This window comes from Sturnira hondurensis, unplaced genomic scaffold (genome assembly GCF_014824575.4).
Source record: "Sturnira hondurensis isolate 20B ecotype Veracruz unplaced genomic scaffold, ASM1482457v3 Scaffold0004257, whole genome shotgun sequence".
NCBI classification, from domain to species: Eukaryota; Metazoa; Chordata; class Mammalia; order Chiroptera; family Phyllostomidae; genus Sturnira; species Sturnira hondurensis.
In genome coordinates this window covers 248,123-272,060 of record NW_028076888.1, presented here as the reverse complement: position 1 = coordinate 272,060, position 23,938 = coordinate 248,123, and the positions used below count along the sequence as shown (strand labels likewise).

Here is a 23,938-nt window from a genome sequence, read left to right as displayed (position 1 = left end):
GTGAAGATTTTATTGAGATGCAAATGTAACAGATGATGTGGAGTTTCCCTGTTTTATCACTCACGGGCTAATTAGTTTGGTATTAGTGTTGGTATGAGCCTCAGTCCTCCCGGCCCTCCCCTACCAACACTTTATCTTCCATTAAAAAAAAAAAAAGGACACCATCAATTCTAAGACATTTCACTTTATTTAAAAGAAGCCAATATACAGGATATAAAGGGCATGATATTTACAACAGTACAGTAAACAGGTTGGTTTCCCGGTAGGATCAGTAGTCTTTCAATGAGTATAACTACCCCCCCTCTTGATGCTAGACCCAGCTGGCAGACAAACGGCAACGGTGGGGTGGGGGGGGCCACGAGACAGGGCGTCTCCCTGCATGGGATTACAAATCACAGAGATGCTAAAATGTCCACAAAGGGATCTTGGGTGCCTTTGCCTCATTGCTTTGAGGGCTTCGCAGCAAGAAGAGTGAGGGATTTGCCCCAAGACTAACACATAGCCTACCCTGAGCCTGGAAATCTCCCACCCATGGAAAATTCCCTCCGGAGAGAACCCACCTTCGCCCACACCCACCTGGTCATCTCCAGACGCCCACTGTAGAAGAGTGCCCTACTAGGATCGGAGCTTGGAGTCTCCAGTAGAGGACACAGGTCTAGGGGAGCCCCCAGCACCCTAATCCCTCATCCTGGGCCCTGAAGGAGCTCGTAAAGATTGGCAGCCCAGGCAGTGGGCACACAGCCAGGACTGTGGGCACCTCGTGGCACTTCCACTGTGGCACCAGCTGCCTAACAGCCCCGAGGAAGCCGTGCGGCACCTGAACCCAGAGGCCTGTTGCCACCCACGCAGTGGATCTTGGCACAGTTCGAGAAGCTAATCAGAGCCCACTCTCAAAGCAGAGTTTGTCCCCTGTCTAGGATCCCCTCTCCCTCCCCCCACCCACCTCAATTCTGAATTCCCCACTGGCCACCCACTCCCACAAGTGCCCTCCCCGCTAAGACTTCCAAGGACCCAGGAGCTGGGGGATCAGGGTACAGGGATATGGAGTGAGGTGGGGTCTATACTCTGCCAAAGCCGCTCATGGGGGTGGATGAGTAGGTGGTGAGGACAGGAGGACAGGGAGAGGGGTACCGATTATATTAAATCCAGCAGCAACATGCATCATGCCCACAGAAAAAATGCTGGGCGACCACAACCGCCTACCCTAGATTAAAAAACCCTTCCTTTCATAAAAATAGATAAGAGTATCTTGCTTTATAAATAGACTACATTTAGCTTAAGTTAGGCCCTGCCCGCACCCTCTCCCTCACCCGAAGCCAGAGTGGCCTGCGTCTCCCCAACTTGACCGAGCTGCATCAACAGAGTCAAGTCCGAGACGGACTTGCCCTTCAGAGACCTTAAGACATGTTGCCACAAGAAAACAAAACGTGCTCACAAAGAGTGTGTGTGTGCGTGTGTATGTGCGTTTCACAACCAGGGAACCAAAATGAATTGCTCTCCCTGCCCCTCCCCAACCTCTCTTTTTATAAAACCCCCAAAAATAGGAGAGTGCGAGAGAGGGCAGACCAGGAGAGCCCACCGGAGAACAGCCTAAAATACCAGCGTCAATGTGACCCTGGGCTGAACAATAGAAAACCCAAATCAAGTATTTACAGCTTTACAAAATACGGCCCAGCGCGTCCCGTCTGGACCTGGGGCGGCCTCAGAGAGCGTTGGGGTTCTTCTTGGCAAGCCGTGGGCTTGCAGTGAGGGGACAAGCAGGGCTCACTGGCAACTAACTCAAAAAAGAACTTGGTGCCGGAAGAGGGAGCCAGGCCAAGACCCAGCACCCTGCCCAGGAAACAGGCCAGCCGCACCCTCGCTGTTCCCCCTCGCCCCACCTACCTGCCCCAAATCTTTGCTCCCCAGGAGAACACAGTAGCTATCTCAACTGGCAGAAAGAAACTTCTTAGCCAGTGCCTGTCTCTGGCTCCTGCCCTTCCCATAATCCTTGGACAAATTCAGGGTCCCGTATCCCCAATGTCGACAAAAGGGGAAAGCAAAATAATACCCCTGGACGCCAGTCACCATGGCGACCTTAGTCACCCTCAAACGACACTGTTGCCTTACTGTCTTAATTCTAAAGATAGGTCTGTCGCCCCACCTCCACCCCCGTGAGGATAACCCAGGGCCAGCTTCCACCGGACCACACCCTGCGATGCCTCCCACAGCCCTGGACAGTGGAGGCCACAGGGGGCGGCCACGGCCCGCCCTGCCCCCGGAAACGGAAAATCTTTTTAGCAGCTGAGGTCCAAGCCCACTGGCTCTGATGACCTTTGGTTAAAATAAAGCTACACTAAAACAACAATAACAATTAACAGCAATACTAGTCAGGTGTGTCTGAACCCTGTAACCTTTAGAACAAGGGTCGGTAAGGAGGGGGGGAGGGGCCGTCTCTCCCCTGGTACCAAAGGCCCTCCGTGTACCTACCAGGACTGTGTGTGGGGCGAATGAGAGGCGCTGGCCCGGGACGGCCAGACTGCCACAGGCAACAGTCCAGTGTTGCCCCAATGACAACAAAAAGGAAAAGTTAGGAAAAAAGATAGAGGCTGCCAAATGCTGATAAATAAAAATAACACACCCTCACTAACACACTCTCTTCTCTCTCTCTACATATATAATATATATTCTGTGAATATTATGTACAATAGTTTTAAGATTGCAAAACAGGTGCGGGAAATGGAGGAGAAAGAAGGCCCTTAAAGGCGGTTGGTACCCTGGGGAGGAAAGGCCAGGGCCGGAACCCACCCAGAGGGAGAACCGGGCCTCTGCCTCTAGACAGAAGCGATGGGTGGTAAGGGGTTCTGGCCCTGGGGCACAGTGTGCTCCTTTGACCTCCAGGGGGAGCTATCGGGCCAACAAAAGCAAAAATTGGAAATCAGACCCACAGGAGTGGGTGGGTACAAAAGATTTTTTTTTTATTTTTATTTTTTGGTAAAAAGCAAAACCTGGTCAGCTGGCTCCAAGCCAAGATCTGGCAGGTGGCCTTAACACAGGGCTCTTCAACAAAGGTCCACTCGGGTCTTGGGGAGGACTGGCTCAATTAACTCCCCAGCTGGTCAGTCAAGAGAAGGGGACAAAGAAGCTCACATCTGTCCAGCAAGGATGGTTCTCACTCTTTTGCCAACTCCCGCCACCTCCACTCTGCCAGCAGCCCTCATCACCCACCCCTTGTCCCTGTCCAGTGCAGGCCAGTGGCCAAACAGTGGGCGACCGAGGCCCATGGAAAAGCGAGGTGGCGGCAGGTGGGCCCAACAGGGCTCCACGGAGGAAGGGCCACAGCAGGCCTGGCTCCCCTAAAACTTTCTCACAGAGAAACTGAAGACCTAGAATGCCATAGAGTTGGCTGGAAGGAGAGGGAAAACATCAAGTCACAGGGCAGTAAAAGGCCCTCCAAACCCACAGAGGTCCCAAGAACGCAAACAGGCAGCCGAAGGCCTCACGGGACCCAGGCCTCCTTATTGACCTTGACCAAACCCCTTCAGAGGCTGCGAGAGACGTCGCACTAGCCTTGGCCTCCCTCCCAGCTCCAAAGGAAAATCATGAGTCTGGGAGAGGGCCTGCCTTCCACAGTGTATAAGGCAAGCTGCTTTTGTGTGTGTGTGTGTGTGTGTTGTTTTTTGCATAGTGGTTGAAACACAGTGAGGCTCCGCCTTCCCCCACAGTGCCTTGTCCCTCCGCTTTGCCACTCGATCCAAAAAGAAAATAAAACTTTGTCTTCCCTCCCTCCTCCCATCTTCTCTCCTTTTGATAAGTGGAAAAACCCTTGGGAGGTCCCCACCCAGGGGAGCTCACAGAGGCAAACAGCTCGGTCCCGGGCGGAGGCGGACCACCAGAGGCCCAACTCGCTGAGCGCTGGCCAGCAGAGCAGAGGAGGGCAGAGGTCATGGCCAATCAGAGGAGCAGGTGGAAAGATAGAAAACCACACTACACCCCTCGGGGGCCCCGCCCTCACCTTCAAGTTTTGTATAAAAACACCTGCTAGGAATAATTCTTTGGAGCTCAAAGTGGCTCAGCTTAAGGGAGAAGGCACGGTTAACACTGCATCACCTGGACAAAAGTCTGCATTTGTAACACGGAGAATAGAAATTGAGAGCACCATTCCTTGGGTGGGGGGGTGGGGGGACAGGGGGCATGGGCTGATGGGTGGGAAGGAGGAAGGAAGCAGCGGTCCCTCGGGGCCTCCGTAGAAGGGAGGGCAGAGAAAGTCTGTGTGGTGAGGACTGGAGCCCCACTCTGGGGAGCCTTCCTGGCTCCGTGGGGAGGGGGGCAGAGGCCCCATCACCAAGCCCACCAGGCACCGGGGACTCGGTCATCAGCTGACCATGGGCTCCACGTCTGCCTCTCGCTCAAACTCGTCCTGGATCTCGTCTGTACTTCCTGAGTCGCTGCTGGCCACGGAGCTGGGGGACGGTGAATTCCTAGAAGGCGCGAGAGAATGGGGGACAGTCAGAGGGCGGTGGGAGGACCCCTGAAGGGATTTAAGGAGCGGGAAGGGCTGAGCAGCCAGCCACTCCTATAAAATCTAACCTCAGAGGGGGGACCCGGCTTTCCTTAGATTCTGCTAAGCTCACAGTTGGACGTGGCTCTCCAGAGCTTGTGGGACCTCCTGTACCAGCCTCTAGTTGCTCTGGGGGCTGGAAGCCCCTTTGGGAGCAGAGACCATAGATCAAGCTCCGTTCTTACCCTCAAACCAGCTAACACAGGTCTGGCCACATAGTAGGTGCTCACTAAATCCCAACGAACTCAGCACTAAAGGGAGGCTGTACGGGACAGTGGTTAATAGCACTGGGTTCAAATTTTGGCTTTGTCACTGATAAGCTGGGGTGCCTCGGCAAACTCAGTAACTCCCCGAAGCTTCCGCTCCTCCGCCTGAACCATGGAGATACCGGACAGTGGTTTCGGGGGGATTCAGCGAGCTAGAGGCAGGGCAGGCTGCGCCCGGGGCCCCACACGCAGCCGCCCGCAGAGCTGCCCCTCCCTCTTTTACAGCCTGGGCCACAGCCTGCAGGAATATGGTCATGATAAGAGAGACAATTACAAGGAACATTCATCTGTACTTCGTGCCAAGCATTTTAGTGTATTGATCCCGTTTTATCATCAGCGAGGCCGTCTCCCCAAGAGGCTGTGTGTTCCTCAAAGGCAGGGGCTCTGTCTGAGTTGCGTGTCCCCCAGCAAATACAAGGGGCCCGACCCACCTGGCCCTGGGTTGGAATGTGGGAACGGACATGAAATTGCCTCCTAAGGACAAATGGGAGCCCCGTCGGTGGTGGCAGAGAGGAGTGCCCCGCCTCTCCCCACTCCCCAGTTCAGTAGAAAGTGGGGTGCAAACCTCACGGGGGCAGGGGCTGGGACTGCCGTGTTCACCACTGTGACCCTACGGCCTTGGGCAGGGTAGGCCTCTGACAAGTAGCGGCTGAGTAAGTGGGGGCAGGGAGTTATGTGAGATTAGACAGGTCACTCATCTAGCGCAGAGTGGGTGAGTGACTACAATATGCATTGGGTGGAGGGAGGGAGGGAGGGAGGGAGGGACAGACATGTGGGGGGGGGGCAGATGAGACAGGCCAGACTTGTAAGCTGCAGCCCCGCAAAGTGCCCCCAAGAACCCAACGGCTGGCCCCCAGGGAGGGCGGGGCGGGCACCTGTCTGCGGAGCCTTTGATGAGCCGGCGGCAGGTCTCCATCTGCACGTCCAGGCCCCGCTTCATGCTGCACATCTCCATGTACTCGTGCAGGTGGCGGTTCATGTCACTCTTGGCTGTGGCCAGCTCCAGCTGAGAGGAACCAGCGTGGGACACAGGTGAGGCCGAGTCATCCTCAGAGCAAAACCCTCGGCAGTGCGCTCCGCACCACCCAAGAGGGGGTGCCATCGCAGACACCCCGGACACCGTGCCCTCAGGGCCCTCCCCAGCCTCTGCTCTCTGCCTGCTGGTCACCTAGAACTGCTTCTGGTGAAAAGGGAATGGCTGCTTAGCAACCAGGGGGGCGCCCCTCCCTCATGAGCCCCTCCAGGTCCTGCCAGCCCCACTCCGCCCAGCATCCCTACTCTCCTTCCTGTGGGCTTGATCGGAAGAGCCCTCAGGTCCCTCACATCTCTGCCCCCTCCTCTACCAAGCGACACAACCCCAAGAACGGAGCTCTTCTTTCTCCAGCATGACGACAGCAATGACTCTCACCAAGAGACATGACCAAGTGCACGGGCTCTTGGGCAGAGTGGGCCGGGCTTGAGGGCTGTTTGCTGGCTGGAGGCCTTGGGCGAGTCATTTGGTCTCTTTTAGCCTCATATCCCCCTCTGTTAGACAGGGTGCTCAGCACCCACTGCACGGAGCACCTGAGTACCTCCAGGTCCATACTAGGGTGTGGGGAGACCAGGGAGGGTATACTTGAAAACGGCTCACTCAGTGCCTAGTGTCACGTGATGTCACCCAAATGTCAGCTCTCCTTATTTTGGGATCACCACCTCAGCGGAATAACTTTAAAACAACCTCTCTGGGGGAGATGAGGATCACCACCCCCATTTTACAGATTAGGAAACTGAGGTCCTAAGAGGGGTGTGGCTTTCCCAGCACCAGGCAGGGAATTGGCAGGCCTTCTGACTCCGGAGCCTGTGGCTGTCCCAGGCCACCTGTCCCTGCCCATGTGGCCACCACTTAGCCACCAGGGGTCTCACTCATGTGACCTCAGTCAGCTGCACCGGGGGACTGCACAGCCCGAGCCCTCACCTCTATCTGGCCTATCGTTTCCTGGTACTCCTTGTCTCTTGTCTTGAAGAAGGATTCCGTCTCATGGATCAAGTTGCCCAAGTTTTCCTCTTGCTAGGGAAACAGAACAGAGGGGGCAATTTAACTGGGTGGTGGGGGCTGCAGGGGAGAATAGGGAAGAGGGGCCTTTGACAGGAGGTAGCCCCCACCCGCCCCCAGTCTCCAGGTCCTGGCCTTTCGGGAAGCCAGGCCCAGGGCTCACCTCGCCCTGCAGGTCGATGGACGGGTTGCAGTTGGTGAAGTCTTCCCAGAGTAGGAGTGTGTCTTCGTTCTCTTCCCACGTCAGGCTGTCACAGTCGTCATCAAAGTCAAAAGTCTCCCGCCTGTGGGGGTGACACGGGAGAGCATGGCTGAACAGGGACCAGGAGGAGAGAGAACAGGGGCCCTGCCCCAGTGGGTCCGTTCCTACAAGGCAGCCCTCCAAAAAGGCAAGAGTGGTGGCAGACAGACAGGCCTTACCCACGGAAAACTCTTTAAAATGCAGAAAGTTTTCGGTACTCTTTATACAATTCAAAATGCATGTTTTTAAGGTGCCAGGCTTTAAAATCAACAGAGACGAAAGGCGTTTTTCCTCCCAAGTCCAATCTCGTGAATCACTGAGCAGCTCATTTCTGGAGCCCCCACTTTTTACGAGATTTATATAATCTCTGCAGCTTGGGACGGTTGGTAGTATTGTTCCCATTTTACAGAGGAGGAAACTGAGACCCAAAGGAATTTGGAAAACTTCTAGAATCATACTTGCTGAAAATCAGATCTGAATTCAAAGCCTGGGTGACTTCAGGGCTGCCCTAGTCACTAGAACAGGAAGTAGGTAGGTGCTGGGCAGGCCATACAGGTTTGCCTGGGCCTGAGGGGCTTCTGGAAATGCACAGTTACCCCTGCTGGGGCTGGGGCGGGGGCGGGCAGGCAGGGAGGCCCAGTGGGGGGGCCTTAAGCAATCATTCAGCCCAACACTCCCACAAGTCAGAGGAGAAAGCTGATACGAGCAGAGTTAAATCACTTGACCCGGTGAATCAGCGGAAACGGAAGTGGGTCCCAAGTGTCCGGATTCCCGTGGCAGGGCTCTCCCCACTGCCTACACTCCCTCCCTCACCCCCTTCCTGGATTCTCCCAACCCCCCAATAGGGGGCTATTGGGCAGGGCCCAAGAAGAAAGAATTTCTAGTAAAAAGCTGCCTAGGGCAGCCCCTGGAGCCAGGTTTGTCTCCAAAACACCAGGGCCTCTAGGTGGCTCTGTGAGCCCAGAGAGCAGAGCTGGGGCCGGGGCTGCAGGGCCGAGAGCCCCGAGGCTGGACTGGCTTCAGACAAGTCCCCCGGGTCCAGGAGCACCACATCACATACTCAACTGCTGACTTCACTTCCTTCCCAGCATCTGGGATCTGAAGGAAACCTCAGGCTGAGGACCAGGAAGCCAGAAAAGACAGGAAGATGGACCAGAGAAAGGGCTGCAAAGAGGCGACCCCACCCCGTAACAGATCTGGAGGGCAGGGCGAAGGAGGAGGGCTGGCCACAGTACAGAGAAAGTAGCAAATTCCTCCCCTTCTCCTTGGCCCGGGGCCCAAGCAACTGATGTGGATCAAAACAAAACAGCCCTGACTCGGGTGCATTATTCAAAGACTTAGTGGAACTGGCCTGGGGCAGTCTCCGCTTGGGTCTCAGTATGCTGTGTTGTCAGCGGGAGGGGCCTGGCCCCACCCAGGGTGGGGTCAGCAGGAGAGAGGGCAGAGAACTGCGAGGGTGGAGGGGTGACCAGAGGACTTTTTTAAAACTTAGGCAACTTCACCACCAGATCAATCTAGTTGCTTACGCACAGCTTGGTCCATGGAGCACCCCCCCCCCCCCCCCGCCGCCCTGACCCCTTAGCCCTTGGGCCTGCCCCTTTCGGCTCATCCATCCTGGGCAGCCTAATGATTTCCTGGTGACTTTATGAAAATGAGGACAATGATTTCCTCAGAGGGGCCTTTTCATTCAACCAAACGGTCCCACTCTGGGTCTGTGGGGGCCTACGATCCTGCCGCCTCCAACGAAGCTGAGGAATGCCCAGAGCAACATTCAGAGAACCAGCCAAGGGTTCTCCCCCAAAGCCCTTCACGTCAGCGAAAGATGAGAATGGGAGATTCTCAGGGGTGATGTCAAAGAGGAATCAAGAGTCTGGGAGTCTCCCTGTCACCTTCAAACAGCAGTCCCCAAGACACAGCCCCATCTGGGCCCTGTTTCAGGGGAGCCGCATGTACAGGGGAGTGTGGGCAAGAGCAGCCCCGCCGGTCCCCAGTCCTGCCTTCCTTCCCGAGTGGCCTGGCTCAGCTGCAAAGGGGCAGGGATGGTGCCGCAGAGAGGGCCGAGCATGAAGACAGGTGGCTGGGGACAAAGCACTGGACTGACAATGGGGGTCAGACTCCATCCCGGGTCCTCGCATGTCCCTCTCTGAGCCTCAGTTTCCGCATCAGTATAGGAAGGGGCTGGGCAAAATGACGTTTGGAGTCTGTAAAGCTAAGCCAGCCCTAGAGCTTTACAGGAAGTCTTAGGGGAGTCCCATGCCCCTAACTTTTGAAAGGACTCTGATACCAGAGGCACATGCTAAGAGGAGGGTGCCCTCTCGGAGGGGGTCCAGGAGGTTTGGTGCCAGCCATCTGAGCCAAGATTGCAAACCCACCCCTGCTGTTAGAAACCCAAGACCTCAGGGGAGAGACATCAGGGCAGAGAGCTCGCTCAGCCTGGGACTCTGGTGCTGGAGCAGGTGATGAGTTGGGTGAGGGCAGTGGAGCTCTGGGGAAAAGCTGAGTTCTCAGGGCTTGGGTGTCCAACTGCACCTCCAGAGAGAGCAGGCAGGGGCTGGTTATGGGAACAGGGGGAAAGGGGACCCTGGACACCCAGCCCCAGCCCTGCGCTTTGACTCCAGGCCCTTACACAAGTTGCCCAATGCCCAAAGTGGCACCTCCCCCTCTTCCCCTCCCCTACTTTAGGGTGCAACATGGATTAGAGTGAAAGCTGGACCAGGGTTGAGAACATGGACCTGGAGCGGCCAAGGCCACAAAGCATCCCTGACCCAGATGACTCTATGCAGTGAGCTCCGGGTAAACCAGCTCTCCGCAGGGGCAGAGAGCGCAGCCCTGACAGGTGGCATTTGCTCAATTTCCAACCTGGCAAACTTTAAGCTACTAATGTGCCATCACTGAAGCTGGAGCAGGCAGACATGCAACCATCAGCTTCCATGAGTTGCTACAAGCTGGCTCCAACCCACCACCAACCATGCCCAGCCCACATTCTGCCACATTCAGCCTGGGCAGTATCTCACAGTGAGAGAACGCGGGCAGATGGGCTTGGCTCAGAACCCCGGCTCTGCTGCGTATTAGCGGAGTGGTCTGGGCCAGGCTGCTTCGGCTGAGTCTCAGTGCCCTCATCTACAAAAGGGGAGTGATGACCCGACCTCCTAGGGTGCATTGTCTGGAGTCAGTAAAGTCATGTTTGTAAAGCGTCCTGCAGAAGGGGATGCGTCGTAGCCAGTGTGGTGGGCCCGGGGTGCGGCTCAGCTCAGCCGTCCCACTCCAGGAAAATCTAACAGGAGTGGGTCTCAGCCTTGGACAAGGCCCTCACCCAAATGCAACCACCACTACCCACCTTTTGATCCTTCCTGAAAACGGGGAGCTCCCCAAAGTATAAATGTCACAAATGAATGCAAACTCGTTCCTTATGCTGGTCCAACAAAACACACCTGCAGGTGACTTTCAGCCCAGGCCCTGGGTATCTGCTGCCCCTGCCCCGGGAATCTGGGGGAGCAGAGAGGGGCTCGAAGCTGGGGCAGTGGGGACACTCACAGCTGGTTAAACATGCGTTTCATCTCGTCGGTGATGTTCATGGAGCCGACCTCCTCATCTGGGAACCGGTTCACCTCCCCGTCCTGCTCTGAGATGTCATCGTCCGAAGTCACCTTACGCTCCTTTTTTTTAGGGACCACCTGAGCCGGAAAGGAAGAGAGCAAGGTGACCAGGAAGCTCTGCCGGGATGGAGGGGCGGGGCAGGCTAGGAAGGGAGCGAGCATCCCACGGGGCAGATGGAGTGTGGCTGGGGCCAGCCACGCCGGGAGAGATGCACAGGTCCTCTACTAAGCAGGCGGCGTTAGCAGGAAGCGTGAGGCAGGGAGACGTGCGGGACGGAGGACACAGACAGCCTGGACCCCTCCCTGCCCTGCTGGTTGGGCCGGCTCAGCTCACCCCTTCACCAGAGAAGCCAGAGGGCCAGAGAAGCCCCCAAGGAGGCGCAGGTAGCTCCGTGCCACCAGGAGGCCCCCTGCTCCCATGCAAAGGCAGCAGGTGGGGGCCCCGGGCTCACCATGCTCCCTCCACTTCAAGCAGACAAGACGTGAGCAAACCAAAGAAAGGCTGAAATGGGCCCCTCTGCTCTCCAGCAGAGGGTCAGCGAGAAGGCCCAGAGGTGCACAGAGGGCCCAGGGAAGCCCAGAGCTCCCCTGGTGATATCCAAACACACACTTAAAGCAACAACACACCATGCTGCCCTGCGCTCAAGCAACAGCCAAACCACAAGAGAAGTGCCCTTCGGGCAGCCGGCTGGGCCGGCCCCCACACCTTCCCCAGTGGACAGCTGCCAGCGAACCCGTCGCCTCTTCTCGGGACACACACCTGCTCACTGAGGGGGCGGGGTGGAGGCTGAGCGCCTCTCCAGCGGGAATGAAAGACAGTCCGAGGCCAACAGCTCGTGCCTGGAATTCTGTGGCTCATCGGCCAGGGCTCAGGCCCGCTCACCAATGCCCCCGCAGCCTGGCCAGGGCTCCTCGACGGCACCCAGTTCTGGCACCCCGAGGAAGGGGCCGGAAGCCAGACAGTGAACCCAGCGTGGGCAGGTGGACAAAGCCCTGCAGGGTCAGGAGACCCGAGTTCTAGTCCCAGGTCTGCCACTTCCTTCCTGGAGCCTGTCACGTCACCCCCCAGGTGAGCCGTCTCCTCAGCCACAGGATGAAGCCGTCAGCCTTGATGATGGAGTCGGGCCAGCCTGGGAGTCTAGAGTCCTTGATTCTGCGTTCTCCTGGGGAGGCCAGGCTAACTCTGGGGACGGGCGTGGGTGGGGTGTGAGGGGAATGGGTCGGCCAGGCAAGGGCAGAGGCCGGGGCTCTCTGGGAGGGTTGCAGTGCCGGGTGGGAGTGGCGGCTGGTGAGCGGGGCGGCCCTAGTCACCTGGAAGATCTTGGACACGTCTTCCGAGTTCCGCTGCTGTGCGACATCGCACAGCTTGGCCGTGATATCGATTCGGCGGCAGATGTCCATGTCCACCTTCATGGCCTTTTCTTGGATCTTTGTGTCCAGGTCTGTCATGGGCTGCAGGGAGGACAGCAGGGGTTACGTGAGCGAGGGGTGGAGCGAGCAGGGGTGGGGGCACTGCTCCCAGGCCCCTGATGGGCAGAGAGGGGCGGGAGAGCCTAGTGCTGGGGGGGAGGCGCCGAAGTCCAAGAGGGGCCTTGAGCTTGTCCTGGGCATGAAGGGCCGGGCCAGCACTGCTTGGCTGGGGCTGGGGGTGGGGGGGCCGTGGGAGCCGAAGGCTCTGGCGCCGAGTGGACAATGTGAGACCACGTGTGCTGGTCTCCCTGGGGCTGGAAGGCATCCTCTCAGCAGACACAGTGTCAGTGTGTATTTTGTTAGAGCAAAGGAAAAACAAAGGCAGCTCCCACCGGTGAAAGACTTCCCTTCTTTTCCTCCCGACGCACCCCACCTGTCCCCCACCCAGAGGTGCCTGCCAAGGCGGCTCTCTCTCTTAAAGATCCTTCCCGTGGCTGACAGCACAGGTCTGCCCAGGACAGGGGGCTTCCCCCGGACCCTGGTGAGGATGAGCCAAATGGTCTCCACCTGGAGCCCCGGGGGGGTGGTTCTCCATCCACACCCAGCTTCATGCCCCCCCAGGACCAGAAGCCACACCACGTTGGGCCTCCCTTGGTCAGGCTCCTTCTCCTTTCTGGAGTCTCTCCCTACATAATGTCCGCTGCTTGAATGTGGCAGGAAACCCCGGTCCCCAGCAGGAAGGAGACCTTGGGGGCCAACAGCTCCCCTCACCCACAGTTACCCAGAAGGGCTCTGATCGCCATCCAAAGGACACATACAGTGGCCTCCCTGACTTTACAAAGCAACCCTGCGGAAGGTCACCAGCCTAGGCGGCCTCTCAGGCTGCCCAGGGCCTCCCTCAACCCGTGCCCAGACACCGAGGCCCCACGGCCACCACCCGCCGCGTCACGGCGAGCTGGGGAGGAGCCGGAGCCAACACACACAGACCCTCAGAGGAGCCCGAGCAGGGCGGGATGGGTTAAGCAGCAGATTAATGCATCTCTACTCAGACCAAGGGAAGCGGGAGTGGGAGGGGGCGGGAGGAGGGTGCCTGGTCTCCGATGCATCGGTCATCCTCACAGTCAAACACAGCCAGCCAGGACTCTAACTAGAAGCCGAGCTCTGGAGCCTCGGAGTGAATGAAGCATTTTGCATGATGGGAGTGAGGGGAGGTCACGACACCAGGGGGCAGCGGCCAGTGGCACTTACATCACTCATGAGCCCCTTAAACACCACCAGCTCGGCCTTCAGCCTCTCGATCGTCTCGTTCATCTCCTCCTGGATGGCTTCCGCCTCCTGTGCTGCCTGTGGGGGGCGGAGACCAGGAGGGTTTAGCGGGCGGGGCACCTGAGGGGCAGGAGGACCTGGACCCTGGGTCCAACTAAGCCGGGGGCCTGATGGCTGGGGACGGGGTGCACCGAAGACCTCACCTAGCCTGGCTTTCTGCCCCTCAGCTTAAAACACTTCTTCTCAAAGGAATATTAACGGTGTGGAAACACCCATGGCAGATAGTCCGAGAGAAAGCAGGTGACTGCAACAAGCGGTCCCGATAGGTTAAAATACTGGGTCAGTTTGTGGGAAACTGCCAATATTTGACCATGCCGGGTTCTCCCACACGGCAAGGCCAGGTGTGTCAACCTACCCAAACATACACACCCAGAATATGTGTGCATTTGCACAGAAAAGACCGAGAGGGCGCACACCAGTACGTCAACAGCCGAGAGGCCGAACTGGAGAGAAGTTTTATTTGACTCTCTAAGCATTTCTCAACTTTCCAAATATTTGAGCATGAACATGTTATGTTTGTAAAGTAAAAAGCGCTTTTGTGATAAAAATGGGGAAACGTTCATCCCCTCCCTTCTACGTATTGATATTTTAATGTCTAACTTTCTCAAAGACAAATGTTTTAAATATCAGAAAGTGATTTTAAAAGTATTTGAAAGAGCATTCCATGCCTTCTCGTGGGGTCACTATCCATGTACCCATTTGACTGAGAGGAAAAGAGAAGCCAAGAAGGGGAAGCTTGTGGCCTGGGGTACTCAGCAAGCAGATGAGTGCAGGGCCCAGAGCACAGAGCTACTGGGCCAGAATAGCAAGGAAGGACCCCTGGGCCACCATGGAGAACCTGCTAGGGCTCAGAGCCCACCCAGTGACATGCCACCAGCCTCTCCAAGGCATTTGGCACCTAGTTAGATGCTGCAAGCTGGAGGAGGGGCGCTGAGACACCACCCAGTCCAAGCCTCAGGTGGGGAGAAGAGGCAGGAGAGGAGAGTCACTAGCCCAAGGTCACCCCTCGAGCCGGGAGAGCACCAGAACTGGGACTCGGGCTTCCCAACTCCTGTGCCTGAGCTTTTCTGCAACACTGTGCTGGCTCCTTCCCAGCGCTACAGCAGGGGATGCAGAAGAGGCCTCTTGGCTCCATCAAGGAGACTGAGGCAGCAGGAGGTAACACAGAGTAGGGGCTGTGCCCTCTGGAGACCGCGTCCCCTGGCCACATGGTCCTCCCAAAAGCCTCCCCCGATCAGGACCTCTGAGTGCTCTCACCTCCTTTAGCGTGTCCACCATGGTCTGCAGGTTCATGTTCTTGGCAAGTTCCTCCTCCCATCTGTAAGAGCCAAGAAGGACAGGCGGTCAGAGGGGGCCTCCCACGCCAGTCCTCAGACACAGGACAGGCAGCCACCCTGGGCTGGGCAAGGAAGGCACAGCAGAGCATCCATCCCTGCGTGCCCTCCAGGAGCTCCCAGTCTAGGCGTGGTGAAGGTGGGGCAGGGACAGCCAGGTGGACACAGTGTCCAGGTGGACACTGCCGAGCACACGCTCCATGCATGAGCACAGCACCATGGGGAGACGAGGGTGGGAGAGACCGCCACTCCCCCTCCAAGCAAACCATATAGTGCTGCACCGATGCCGCTGCTCCTGCTGTTGCTGCAAGACGCAGTTTCAAGGCCGGCCCTCAGGAGCCAGGCTGCAGCCAGCACCACACTCAGGCCAGTCTTTACACCAAGGAACACACTTTCACTGCGCTAATTATTGCACTCTCAGAGTCTGTGGTCCTGCAACCTGCACTAACCAGTGAAGACAGCTCCTACATAGCTATTAGCATCCCTATCCTACAGGTGAGGACCTGGAGGCTCAGAGAGGTTAAACATCCTGCCCAAAGACACACAGCTAGTTAGTGAGTCGGGCTGGACTTCATACCCAAGTCTGCCTCGTTACATTAAAACAAAAAATATAATATTTGTTTTATTATATTTAATAATATAGTGAATATACTTATTCAGCACTTATTCAGCACTTATTTCACGCTGGGCCCTGTTCCAGGGGCTCTACACATGTTATCCATGCGTGCACACGCTGGCTGAGGCGGGACAGGAGGCGATAGGGAGGAGAAGGCACGCCAGGGCAAACGGTGCCCCCGGCAATCACTGGAGGCTGGATGAGATGGTCATATCATCACCCTAACAACTCCAGCTCACCTTAACTGAGTGTTTACTTTGTACCAGGAACCCACCTGCATGACCTAATTCGATCCTCAGAACAACCCTCCAGCACAGGTGCCTCCATCAGCCCCAGGTTACAGGTAAAGAAAGCGAGGCAAAGAGGCAGGGGCCCAAGGTCAGGGTGAGGACAGGTGGGGCCAGGACTCCAACCGGGGCCAAAGGCTCCAGATTGAGTGGCTGCCACCCCACTGGGGTCCTCGTGGACCAGGCCCCATTGGAGACTGAACGGGCTCCACGCCCAGGCCCCTCCCCGTCCACAGAGGAAGCTGGGGCAGGTTCCTTCCCCCTCTCCATCCTGGGACAGACAGACTAGCTTCTCGCCTTCCTCACCCCACTGCCGCCTCCCTACATGGCCTCAGAGCAGTCAGGTCTGGAGGCCTTTTAGGATGCTGTCGGGGCCAGCTAAAAATAGGCCAGAGGGGAGGAATGGATAAAGAGTGGGTTACGTCACCAGCTTTTGGAAACAAGAAAACAGATACTGTTTGCACACACAGAGGAAAATTCCTCCACTCTCCCACACAAGATGAGACGGGCCTGGCCAGGGCTCCCGGATGGCTCACGCGCGCACACACACACGCACAGATTCGCCTCTCTCCTGTTCCCTTTACCAGCCCCCAACACTGGCAGCAAGCCTTGATCCGCTGTGGGCCACAGGGTCCCAAACCTAGAGGGCAGTGGGGCTTGGGGGTGGGGGGGGTGCTCCTGCCAGGGATGAAGGACACAGAGGAAGCTACGGAGGGTCCATCGCAGGCCGGACAACTCACTGAATACACTCACTGTAAAAACAGGAAAACCAAGGCCCACAGTGTGCCAGGAATCTGCAAGGTCCCCTAGTATGGCAAAGGCCAGGCCAGGAGGTCATTCCTGGGCCCAATGCGGGGGACAGAAATCCCAGGTGGGGGACCTTCACAAGCTACCCTCACCCCCACCCAGCAGCAAGGGGCACCCAGGACTTCCCTCAAGAGAAGCCAATGCCAGAATGCAGGTCCCACAGTGAGTCACTCTCCTGGCCATGCTGCTCTGAGTGAGGGCAGAGAACTTGATTCCTAGTCCACCCAGCGAGGGGGTGCGAGAAAGGGCCTGCCTCACCACTGCTTTCACAGAAGGGGGCAGCGAGGGATGAGGACTTGGGCGCCCAGGGGCATCTCAGCCACCCCCCCCTCCCACCCACACACACACACCCATTCCCAGGCTCCTGAGGATGAGGCCCAGCCCCCTCTCACTTGTCCTTCCAGCAACCTCCTCAGGAGGAAGGCGGGGCAGGGGTCAACAGACCCATTGTACAGATGAGGAAAATAAGGCCCAGAGAAAGAGAACGACTTGCCCCAAGTCAACCGAGAGGGACAACCCGAGCTGCGTCTTTGGATCTCCAGATACAACCGCAGCTGTAGGAGCAGCCACTGACCAGTGAGCACACCCGGGTGCCACGCATGCCCTGGGCTCAGTGCCTTGTACACACATCTCATCAGCTTTCACGTGGACTATTAACCCTCACGGGTAAAGAATTTTCCCCCAGAGGCCTCTTGCAGAGGAGAGAGCTGAGGTTCAGAGAGGTGAGGTAACTGGTCTAAGCTTACTCAGCTAGTAAGCATGACTGGGACTGAAGCCAGGCCCCTGCTAAACCTGCGACAAGCATGGGGATAACCCAGGGGTCTTGCTCGGATGCAGCCCTGAATCCAGCAGGGCCGGGGTGGGGTGGACACACTGCATTTCTAAGGAGCGGGATCCCCCGCAGATGGCACCCTGAGTGGCCCCACACCTCGCCAGCGATTCTAAGCTGCACCCCAGCAGATGAGCTTGCACAAGTTATTTCATGGGCCTTTTGTGTCCAGAGCCGAGCTGGGTGGGCAGCCGGCACTCCTGGTCTCAGAAGGCAGAACACTGACCCCAGCATGTAGGTAGCAGCTGGCCTGGCAGACTGAGTCCGCTGCCCGCGCTGACAAGCCTCCCAACGGCGCGGAGGGGCCTGGCTCTGCCAGCTCCGGTGTTGACTGTGCAGAAAAGCTTTGCCCTTCAGCTGCACCGGCTGGCGGGGTGAGAGGATGACGACAGGGGAAGTGCTTCTTAAGTTGCCCCAGACACCCCACATTCACTGCGACTCAGCCCAGAGGAGGGAGCTCCCAGCTCCACGGAGAACTGGTCCGCCAAGTTGTGGGCTATGAAATTTCAACACCTGCTTCCCAGGCACTGTCTCCTCCCAGGACCTGGGTCAGCCTCCAGGAGTAGGGTTTCGGCGGGAAGGCTGTTTCAGGCAGAGGGATGGCGAGAGCAACGAGGGACAGAGGGAAGGCCAGGGAGGAGCCTGGCGGACACTAAAAAGGGGACACACCTACTCTGGGTCAGGGCTGGTGGTTGTCACGTCCTTTGAAGTTCACTGACCCCACCACGCAGCGAAGGGGTCACACAGAAGGACCCTTCCCTATTGTACAGGGAGGAAAATGAAGGCCCAGGGCACAGAGACAGCTCAAGCCAGGGCCAAGGCTGTCCGAATCTCTCAGAGCCGCCTCTGCCCACACCAAGCCGACGGCTCATAAAACTTCCAAATTCTTCTTAAAGTGTCGCATAAGAGAAAGGCGAGGGGGGCACACGTACTGGTCACCTTCTGGGTTGTGTTCACCACGTTAGGCACTCATACACACATAAAATGCATCACTGAACCGCACCACTAGGAACTGTCCCCACTCGGCAGATGAGGAAACAGAGACTCCGAGGCAACTCGATTTCCCTGTCCCTCCCTCCTTCACAGCCTTCTGGAATCCTACGCATCCGCCCAGGCCACTCTCAAAGGCCACCCGCTCCCTGAGCCCCCAAAGCCACTTCCATGAGTTGCCCCCCCCCCCCCCGAGCTCCAAGCCCCTGCTGGAGGCAGCCGGGCCTCGGAACCCCACCCTCCCCAGGCGGCTCGACGGTGGTATCAAACCACGCACAACTCTCACCCCAAGCACCAGCCACGGTGCCAGAGACAGTGACGGACCACCCTCCACCTTCCCCACCTCCAACGGGTGCTCAGGCCCCGGCCCCAGGTCTGCTGTGCCCCAGATCCTTTCCCTCTCCACCCGCCTGCGGGCAAACGCCCTACAAACCTCACGTGTGCCAGGTCCTCCGATCACTCTCAGTGCACGATGCCGAGAGTGGCCTCCGAAGCAGGCAGGGAAGATAACGACGGCAAGGAGGAGGACGGCAAGGAGGAGGACGGGGAGGAGGAGGACGGCGATAATACTAATGGCCCATCTGACATGGTCTGAGTGCTTCCGATGTGCCGGGCACCGTTCCGAGGGGCTTTACGTGCATAACCTCATTTCAGTGGGTTGCACAGTAACCTTTAGGTACAGCCACATTACTGATAAAGCTCAAGTCCAAAACCACTAGCCAAGATCTCACAGCCAGGAAGGTGGGGCTGTTTCTACTTCACAGGAGAAAACCGATACTCAGAGAATCTCCCGAAGGGAAGGCTGAGGGCACCAGGGCTCACCTCGTCCAAACCTCTGAGTGTACAGATAAGGACACCGAGGCCCAGGGTCACACAGAGTGGGAGGCAGGGTGCCCTCCGCCCCGCGGCCTCAGCCAGGGTTCCGGGGGAGGGAGGAGCAGGAGGGCAGGGAGACGGATCGTGGCCCACCATATCCCAGGGACACTCTGGGAAAACCATTCCACTCCCACACTCCCTGAATGTGAAATCAGGGTCCCAGGGAGGAAGGGACATACCAGAAGGGCTGGGAACAACAGCCTCCCCAGAAACCCTTGGGGGGTGCCACTGGGGTGTGATCCACACACGGGGGCGGGTGCTGGACAAGGCAGTGCGGGAGGGCCTCTGGGTCAACGCAAGGACAAGCCGGGGCTCGGACCACGGGGCCCACAAATCGGGAATGTGGCTGTGTGGGCCGGCGGCCGGCACCCAGCTCAGGAGGTCTCAGGCACCCTGCGTCCTGGCCTGTCGGCGCATAGAGGAGACAGGGGTGAGATGCCTGTTCTAGGGTGGGAAAGAGGCACAGAGGACGGGCGCCATCAAACAAGCCACTAGAGGAGAGGGGTCTGAAGCCGGGGTCGGGCCCTTGCACCAGTCCAGAGAGCTGCCGGTGATCGCCGTCCCTGTGCCCACTGCCGCGCACCTCCCTGCACCTACAACCCTCCTGCACTCGGTGAGGAGTCACACTGTTGCTGCCCGCACTTGCTGAACGCATGAATGAATCTGCATTGTAACCACTCCGCAGCCCTCCTGCTCACCCCTTCCCCACCCAAGGCCCTTCCTGCCTGGAAGGATCATCCCCTGCCTGCACCCCCCACCCCCAGCCTGGGGACTTCCAGGAGCCCAGTTCCCAGCACCAGCTCTCCACTCAGCTCCGTCTGCTCGTCCACTTGGCTGGCTCCAGAGCCTCTCCAGGGAGAGGCCAGGCCAGGCCAGGGGGAGAGACAGCCAGGGCAGGAAGCAGGCAGGGGGAGAAAGCTTCCCTCTCCCACTTCCCACAGCCCTCCAGCCAAGGAGGGGATGCAGGGATGCCAGACAATGAGGGCAGGGAGGGGAACTGACTCCCCAGACTCCACTGCCACTGAGCTCTGTGGCCTGAGCAACCATCTTAGCAGAAGGAGCGCACGTGTGAGGCCAGGGGCCAGGAGGAGGGGCCGCACCCACCCCCAGCCAGACGTGGTCTCCAGGAGCCACCGCTGGATCACGTGGTGGACGAGAAGTCTCAGCCCGCGGCTGCAGGGAGGGGGCTGCAGGGAGGGGACGGGCAGCTTCAAAGTCAGCCCGACTCCCAACACTCGGCCAGCGTCCGCCTCCCCCATCAGCCCGAGATGACACACGCCCCACAGGAAAGGGGCTGACAAAGCCTGCTTACTGCGGGGAGGGAAGCCAAGCTGAAGTCACTGGCAGAGGGACTGACTCACAGATTTTTCACTTCCTCTGCGATCAGAGAAAGAGGCTCTGGGGCTCCAGCTCCAGAGGAAAGTGCGGGCCACTCCAGCAAAAGGATTCAGGTTCCAGGGACAGCCTTGGGGCTTCTGGGGAGAAAGTCCTGGAGATTCCTGGCTGGCAAGACGCTGGGTTCATCTAACCACTTCCCAGCTGTGTGAGCTTGGGCAAGTCAATTACCCTCTCTGAGCCTCAGTTTCCTCATCTGTGAGATGGGGAGCTAATGAGGGTGGTGGTGGTGAGAACCCCACGAGGTGGGAGGTGTGGGCGAAAACACCCAGCCCCGCCCCAGCACACAGCAGACAGAACGCTCGGCACTCACTTTGAACTGTAGAACCGCACGCTGGCTCCAGCAGCCAGACCTCAGAGAGCTGGGAGGCCACGGCAGGAACGGTCCACACCTTTCCCAGGAAAGGTGAGGGCGGCACGCCCAGGCCGGCTCAGGTGATGGGAAGGAAGCTCAGGTAAGGCTGGGCCAGGAGCCACCGGCAGAAACCTGCACTCTGGGCCAAGCCTGGGCCTGGCCCTCTGGCGGAGAGCAGGCGGGTGGAGAGGGATTTCCACGGGGCCACGGGGGGCTCACCCCACTGCAGCACAGCTGGGGGTAGGCTGCCAGGGGACGGCCAGGGTGTGCTGGGGTCATTCTGCTGCCTGTCCCCTGGGCTGTGTACACTGCCCCCAGTTTTCTGTGAGCCCACCCACAGATACCCGGAGGCACCTCTCCCCTTCCCCGCCCCTTGCTGCCAAGCCGGGGCCCAGCCCATGCCCTGACTGGCAGGTTCCTCTTCAGACTAAGCTGAAATGGAGGGGAAATGCTGGCACAGATGCGGACTAGCGAGCCCTCCCTTCAGTGCGGTTGCGAAGAGGCCAGTGGGTTAACAGATCAGAGTGGGCACTTGGTGGTGGGGCCGGAGCTGTGTGCGAAAACCAGGGCCCCCACCCCCTTAGCTTCTGCAGAGCCCCCTAGAGGGCTGAAAAATCACAACTGAGTCAACTTCCTCTTTCCACACCACCTCCCTGGTCTAATATCACACACGATTCAGGTTTGTGGCAGAAAAGCATTGAGATGAGTGAAAAGGGCAGTCGGAGTGGGTGGGGCCGGGAGAACCCCAAAGCACGTGGCGTACCCATCTCCTGACCTCGTTCTCGCCTCTGGTTTCACTGGACCTTCCCTCTCCAGTAAAAGGAGGGCTGGGTCCCTCAGCCGTTGAGCAGGGAGGCCCGCCACGCTCTCCCGGTACCTGCCAGCGCTGCCTTGCCACACTCACCCGCCTCCTCCCTGTGGCTCCCATCTGCACTGGGCCGCTGATCCCAGCGAAGGGACGCCTGGCAGGCGTGCCCATGAGAGGCCCGGCTGCCCGGCTGTACTCTCCTGCTCAGAAGGAAACACAAATTAAATGCCAACTGATTGTCTCCACGGAGGAGGCATTAATTTAATGTGAACACTTAACCAGGGCAGCCGATTCCATTACAGGCGGCGGTAATGGCCCGCACAGGCGGGAGCCTGGCAGTGAGCTGGTGATGGGCTGGGTTTGAGCAGCCGCCTGTCAAGGGTGCCCCTCTGCCCAGCAGGCGGCCGCCACACGGACACTCTCTCCATCTGGAACAGCGGCTCACAGCAGACACGGCCCGTGCAAGGCTACTTGGGCGTAAGCAAGGGGTCTAATGCCCACAGGGAAGTACCCTGTCGGGCACAGGGTTCTGGGCTAGGAGGCAGGAGGTCCTGGTTCGAGTCCCCGCTCTGTCACTAATTCACTGCATGACTCCATAGTCTCCTATCCTGTGTATCTCTAAGAGTCCCTCCAACTACGAGTCATTGTTCCTGTCACCCAGTGTCCATATTTGCGCTGGTTCCCAGGGTCACTTTGACTTCGTTGTCATTTGTTGAAAATACCTCTGGAGACCCAGCAGCTCTGTAGACGCCTGTAATCCAGAGCTTTATGCTGGGCAGCACCCTCCTTCCAGTCCTCTGTCCAGAAACTATACCCAAGTGGGCACTGCCCCCCACAAACCAGGCCACGCCGAGAAGGAAAGTGACTCAACGAGCATCTCACGGCGATGAGGGGTCTGCCTCCCAAACTGCAGGCCACCGTGAGGTTTCTGGGGCACCATTTCCAACTCCTTCAGGCTTGCTACACCTTCATCACCTCCTCCAGGGAGCCCTTGGTGACTTCCTCAGGACGAACCAGGACGCCCATCCCGGTGTCTCCAGTCCTGGCACATGCCTCCGCCGTGGCATTTGGGGTGCTGCCGCTCTCAGCAGACTCTGCTCCCCAGAAGGACTGTACTCACTGTGAAACTGCGTTACGCCACTGCACTCCCACCGTGGCCCTGGGAGCCAGGTGCTATAATTCCCACCTTACAGGTCAGAAGACTGAGAGGCTCTGGTGAAATGACTTGCTCCGTGTCAAGTCCAGGTGCATCTGATGCCCATGCCTGAGCGGCTTCTCGGGGGTAAGGCTGTCTGACCAGCTCCACAAACCCCACCCTCTCTCTCCCTACCTCGACCCCAGCGTGCTGCTCAGGAAACGCCATCTCGTGACCAGGCTGGGGCCAGATGCGTGGATGGATATGTGCCCACGGGTCACAGTCGCTGACTTTGAAAAGAGCTGCTTACCCAGCCTATTTGCTTGGGCTGTTTACTCACTTCTCAAGGCCTGAACATTCCCTCTCCACTGGCCACGACTGACCGCCCACAGCCCTGCCACCACCCCAGCCCGGCAACTGGCCTGGGCTGCGTGATGGCTACACAGGCCCTGGGTTTGGAGTCAGACCGAACTGGGTTCAGATCCCAACTCCACCGGGCACAGGCTTCTGGGCCCGAGCCGCCCCACTTGGTCATTGTAAAATGGGGGTCGCAAAGGCCCCCTCCTCAGGGCTGCTCCAGTCTGTGAAAGAGGCGACATACGCGGGCTCTGAACTCATGCCCTGCCCTGTCCTCCCTGAGGTCGCACCCTGCTCTCTCTGGGTCTCAGTTTCTTCATCTATAAATGGTCTGTTTCTTTCAGCTCTGCTGCTCTGTGGACTGCACGGTGGGGGAAGGCTGCAGGTTGTCACCAGGCACCCAGGCACTGGCTACAGAGGTCCCTCACTTTCCCCACCAGACGAGGATGCTGGGAAGGGCAGATATGTGCTCCCGGCCCATCTTTAATGGGGGGGTGAACAGAAGCACCCACCTTGTGGGGCTGGTGTATTCAAGAAGCCGCATGGCTAGTGCTTAGCTCGGAACCCTGCTCCTAGTAAACGTCCAATGGATGGACGCCACACAGGGTGGGCAAAAGTAGGTTCACAGTTGCGAGTACGTGAAACACTTTATCCTTGTATTGTTATTTGTGAATCATTGTATTTTCTCCATACAAATAACTGTAAACCCACTTTTTCCTCACCCTGTATCAGCCTCAA

At 58.1% G+C, this 23,938-nt stretch overlaps 1 protein-coding gene across 2 annotated transcripts in view; it reads right to left on the bottom strand.

Moving 5' to 3' along the window:
• Positions 1 to 168: 168 nt before the first annotated feature.
• Positions 169 to 23,938, bottom strand: part of IFFO2 (intermediate filament family orphan 2) — a 44,222-nt gene continuing 20,452 nt past the window's right edge. The window contains exons 2-9 of one of the 2 annotated variants that reach the window (XM_037045061.1): positions 14,669 to 14,729; positions 13,334 to 13,429; positions 11,987 to 12,127; positions 10,614 to 10,753; positions 7,002 to 7,122; positions 6,761 to 6,853; positions 5,682 to 5,812; positions 169 to 4,460 (exon numbers count right to left, since the gene is read on the bottom strand). In XM_037045061.1, the coding sequence (XP_036900956.1) occupies positions 4,355 to 4,460; positions 5,682 to 5,812; positions 6,761 to 6,853; positions 7,002 to 7,122; positions 10,614 to 10,753; positions 11,987 to 12,127; positions 13,334 to 13,429; positions 14,669 to 14,729 (889 nt within the window). In that variant the 3' untranslated portion in view covers positions 169 to 4,354. The remainder of the gene's footprint in view (positions 4,461 to 5,681; positions 5,813 to 6,760; positions 6,854 to 7,001; positions 7,123 to 10,613; positions 10,754 to 11,986; positions 12,128 to 13,333; positions 13,430 to 14,668; positions 14,730 to 23,938) is intronic. The other variant, XM_037045062.1, reaches the window with a different exon arrangement.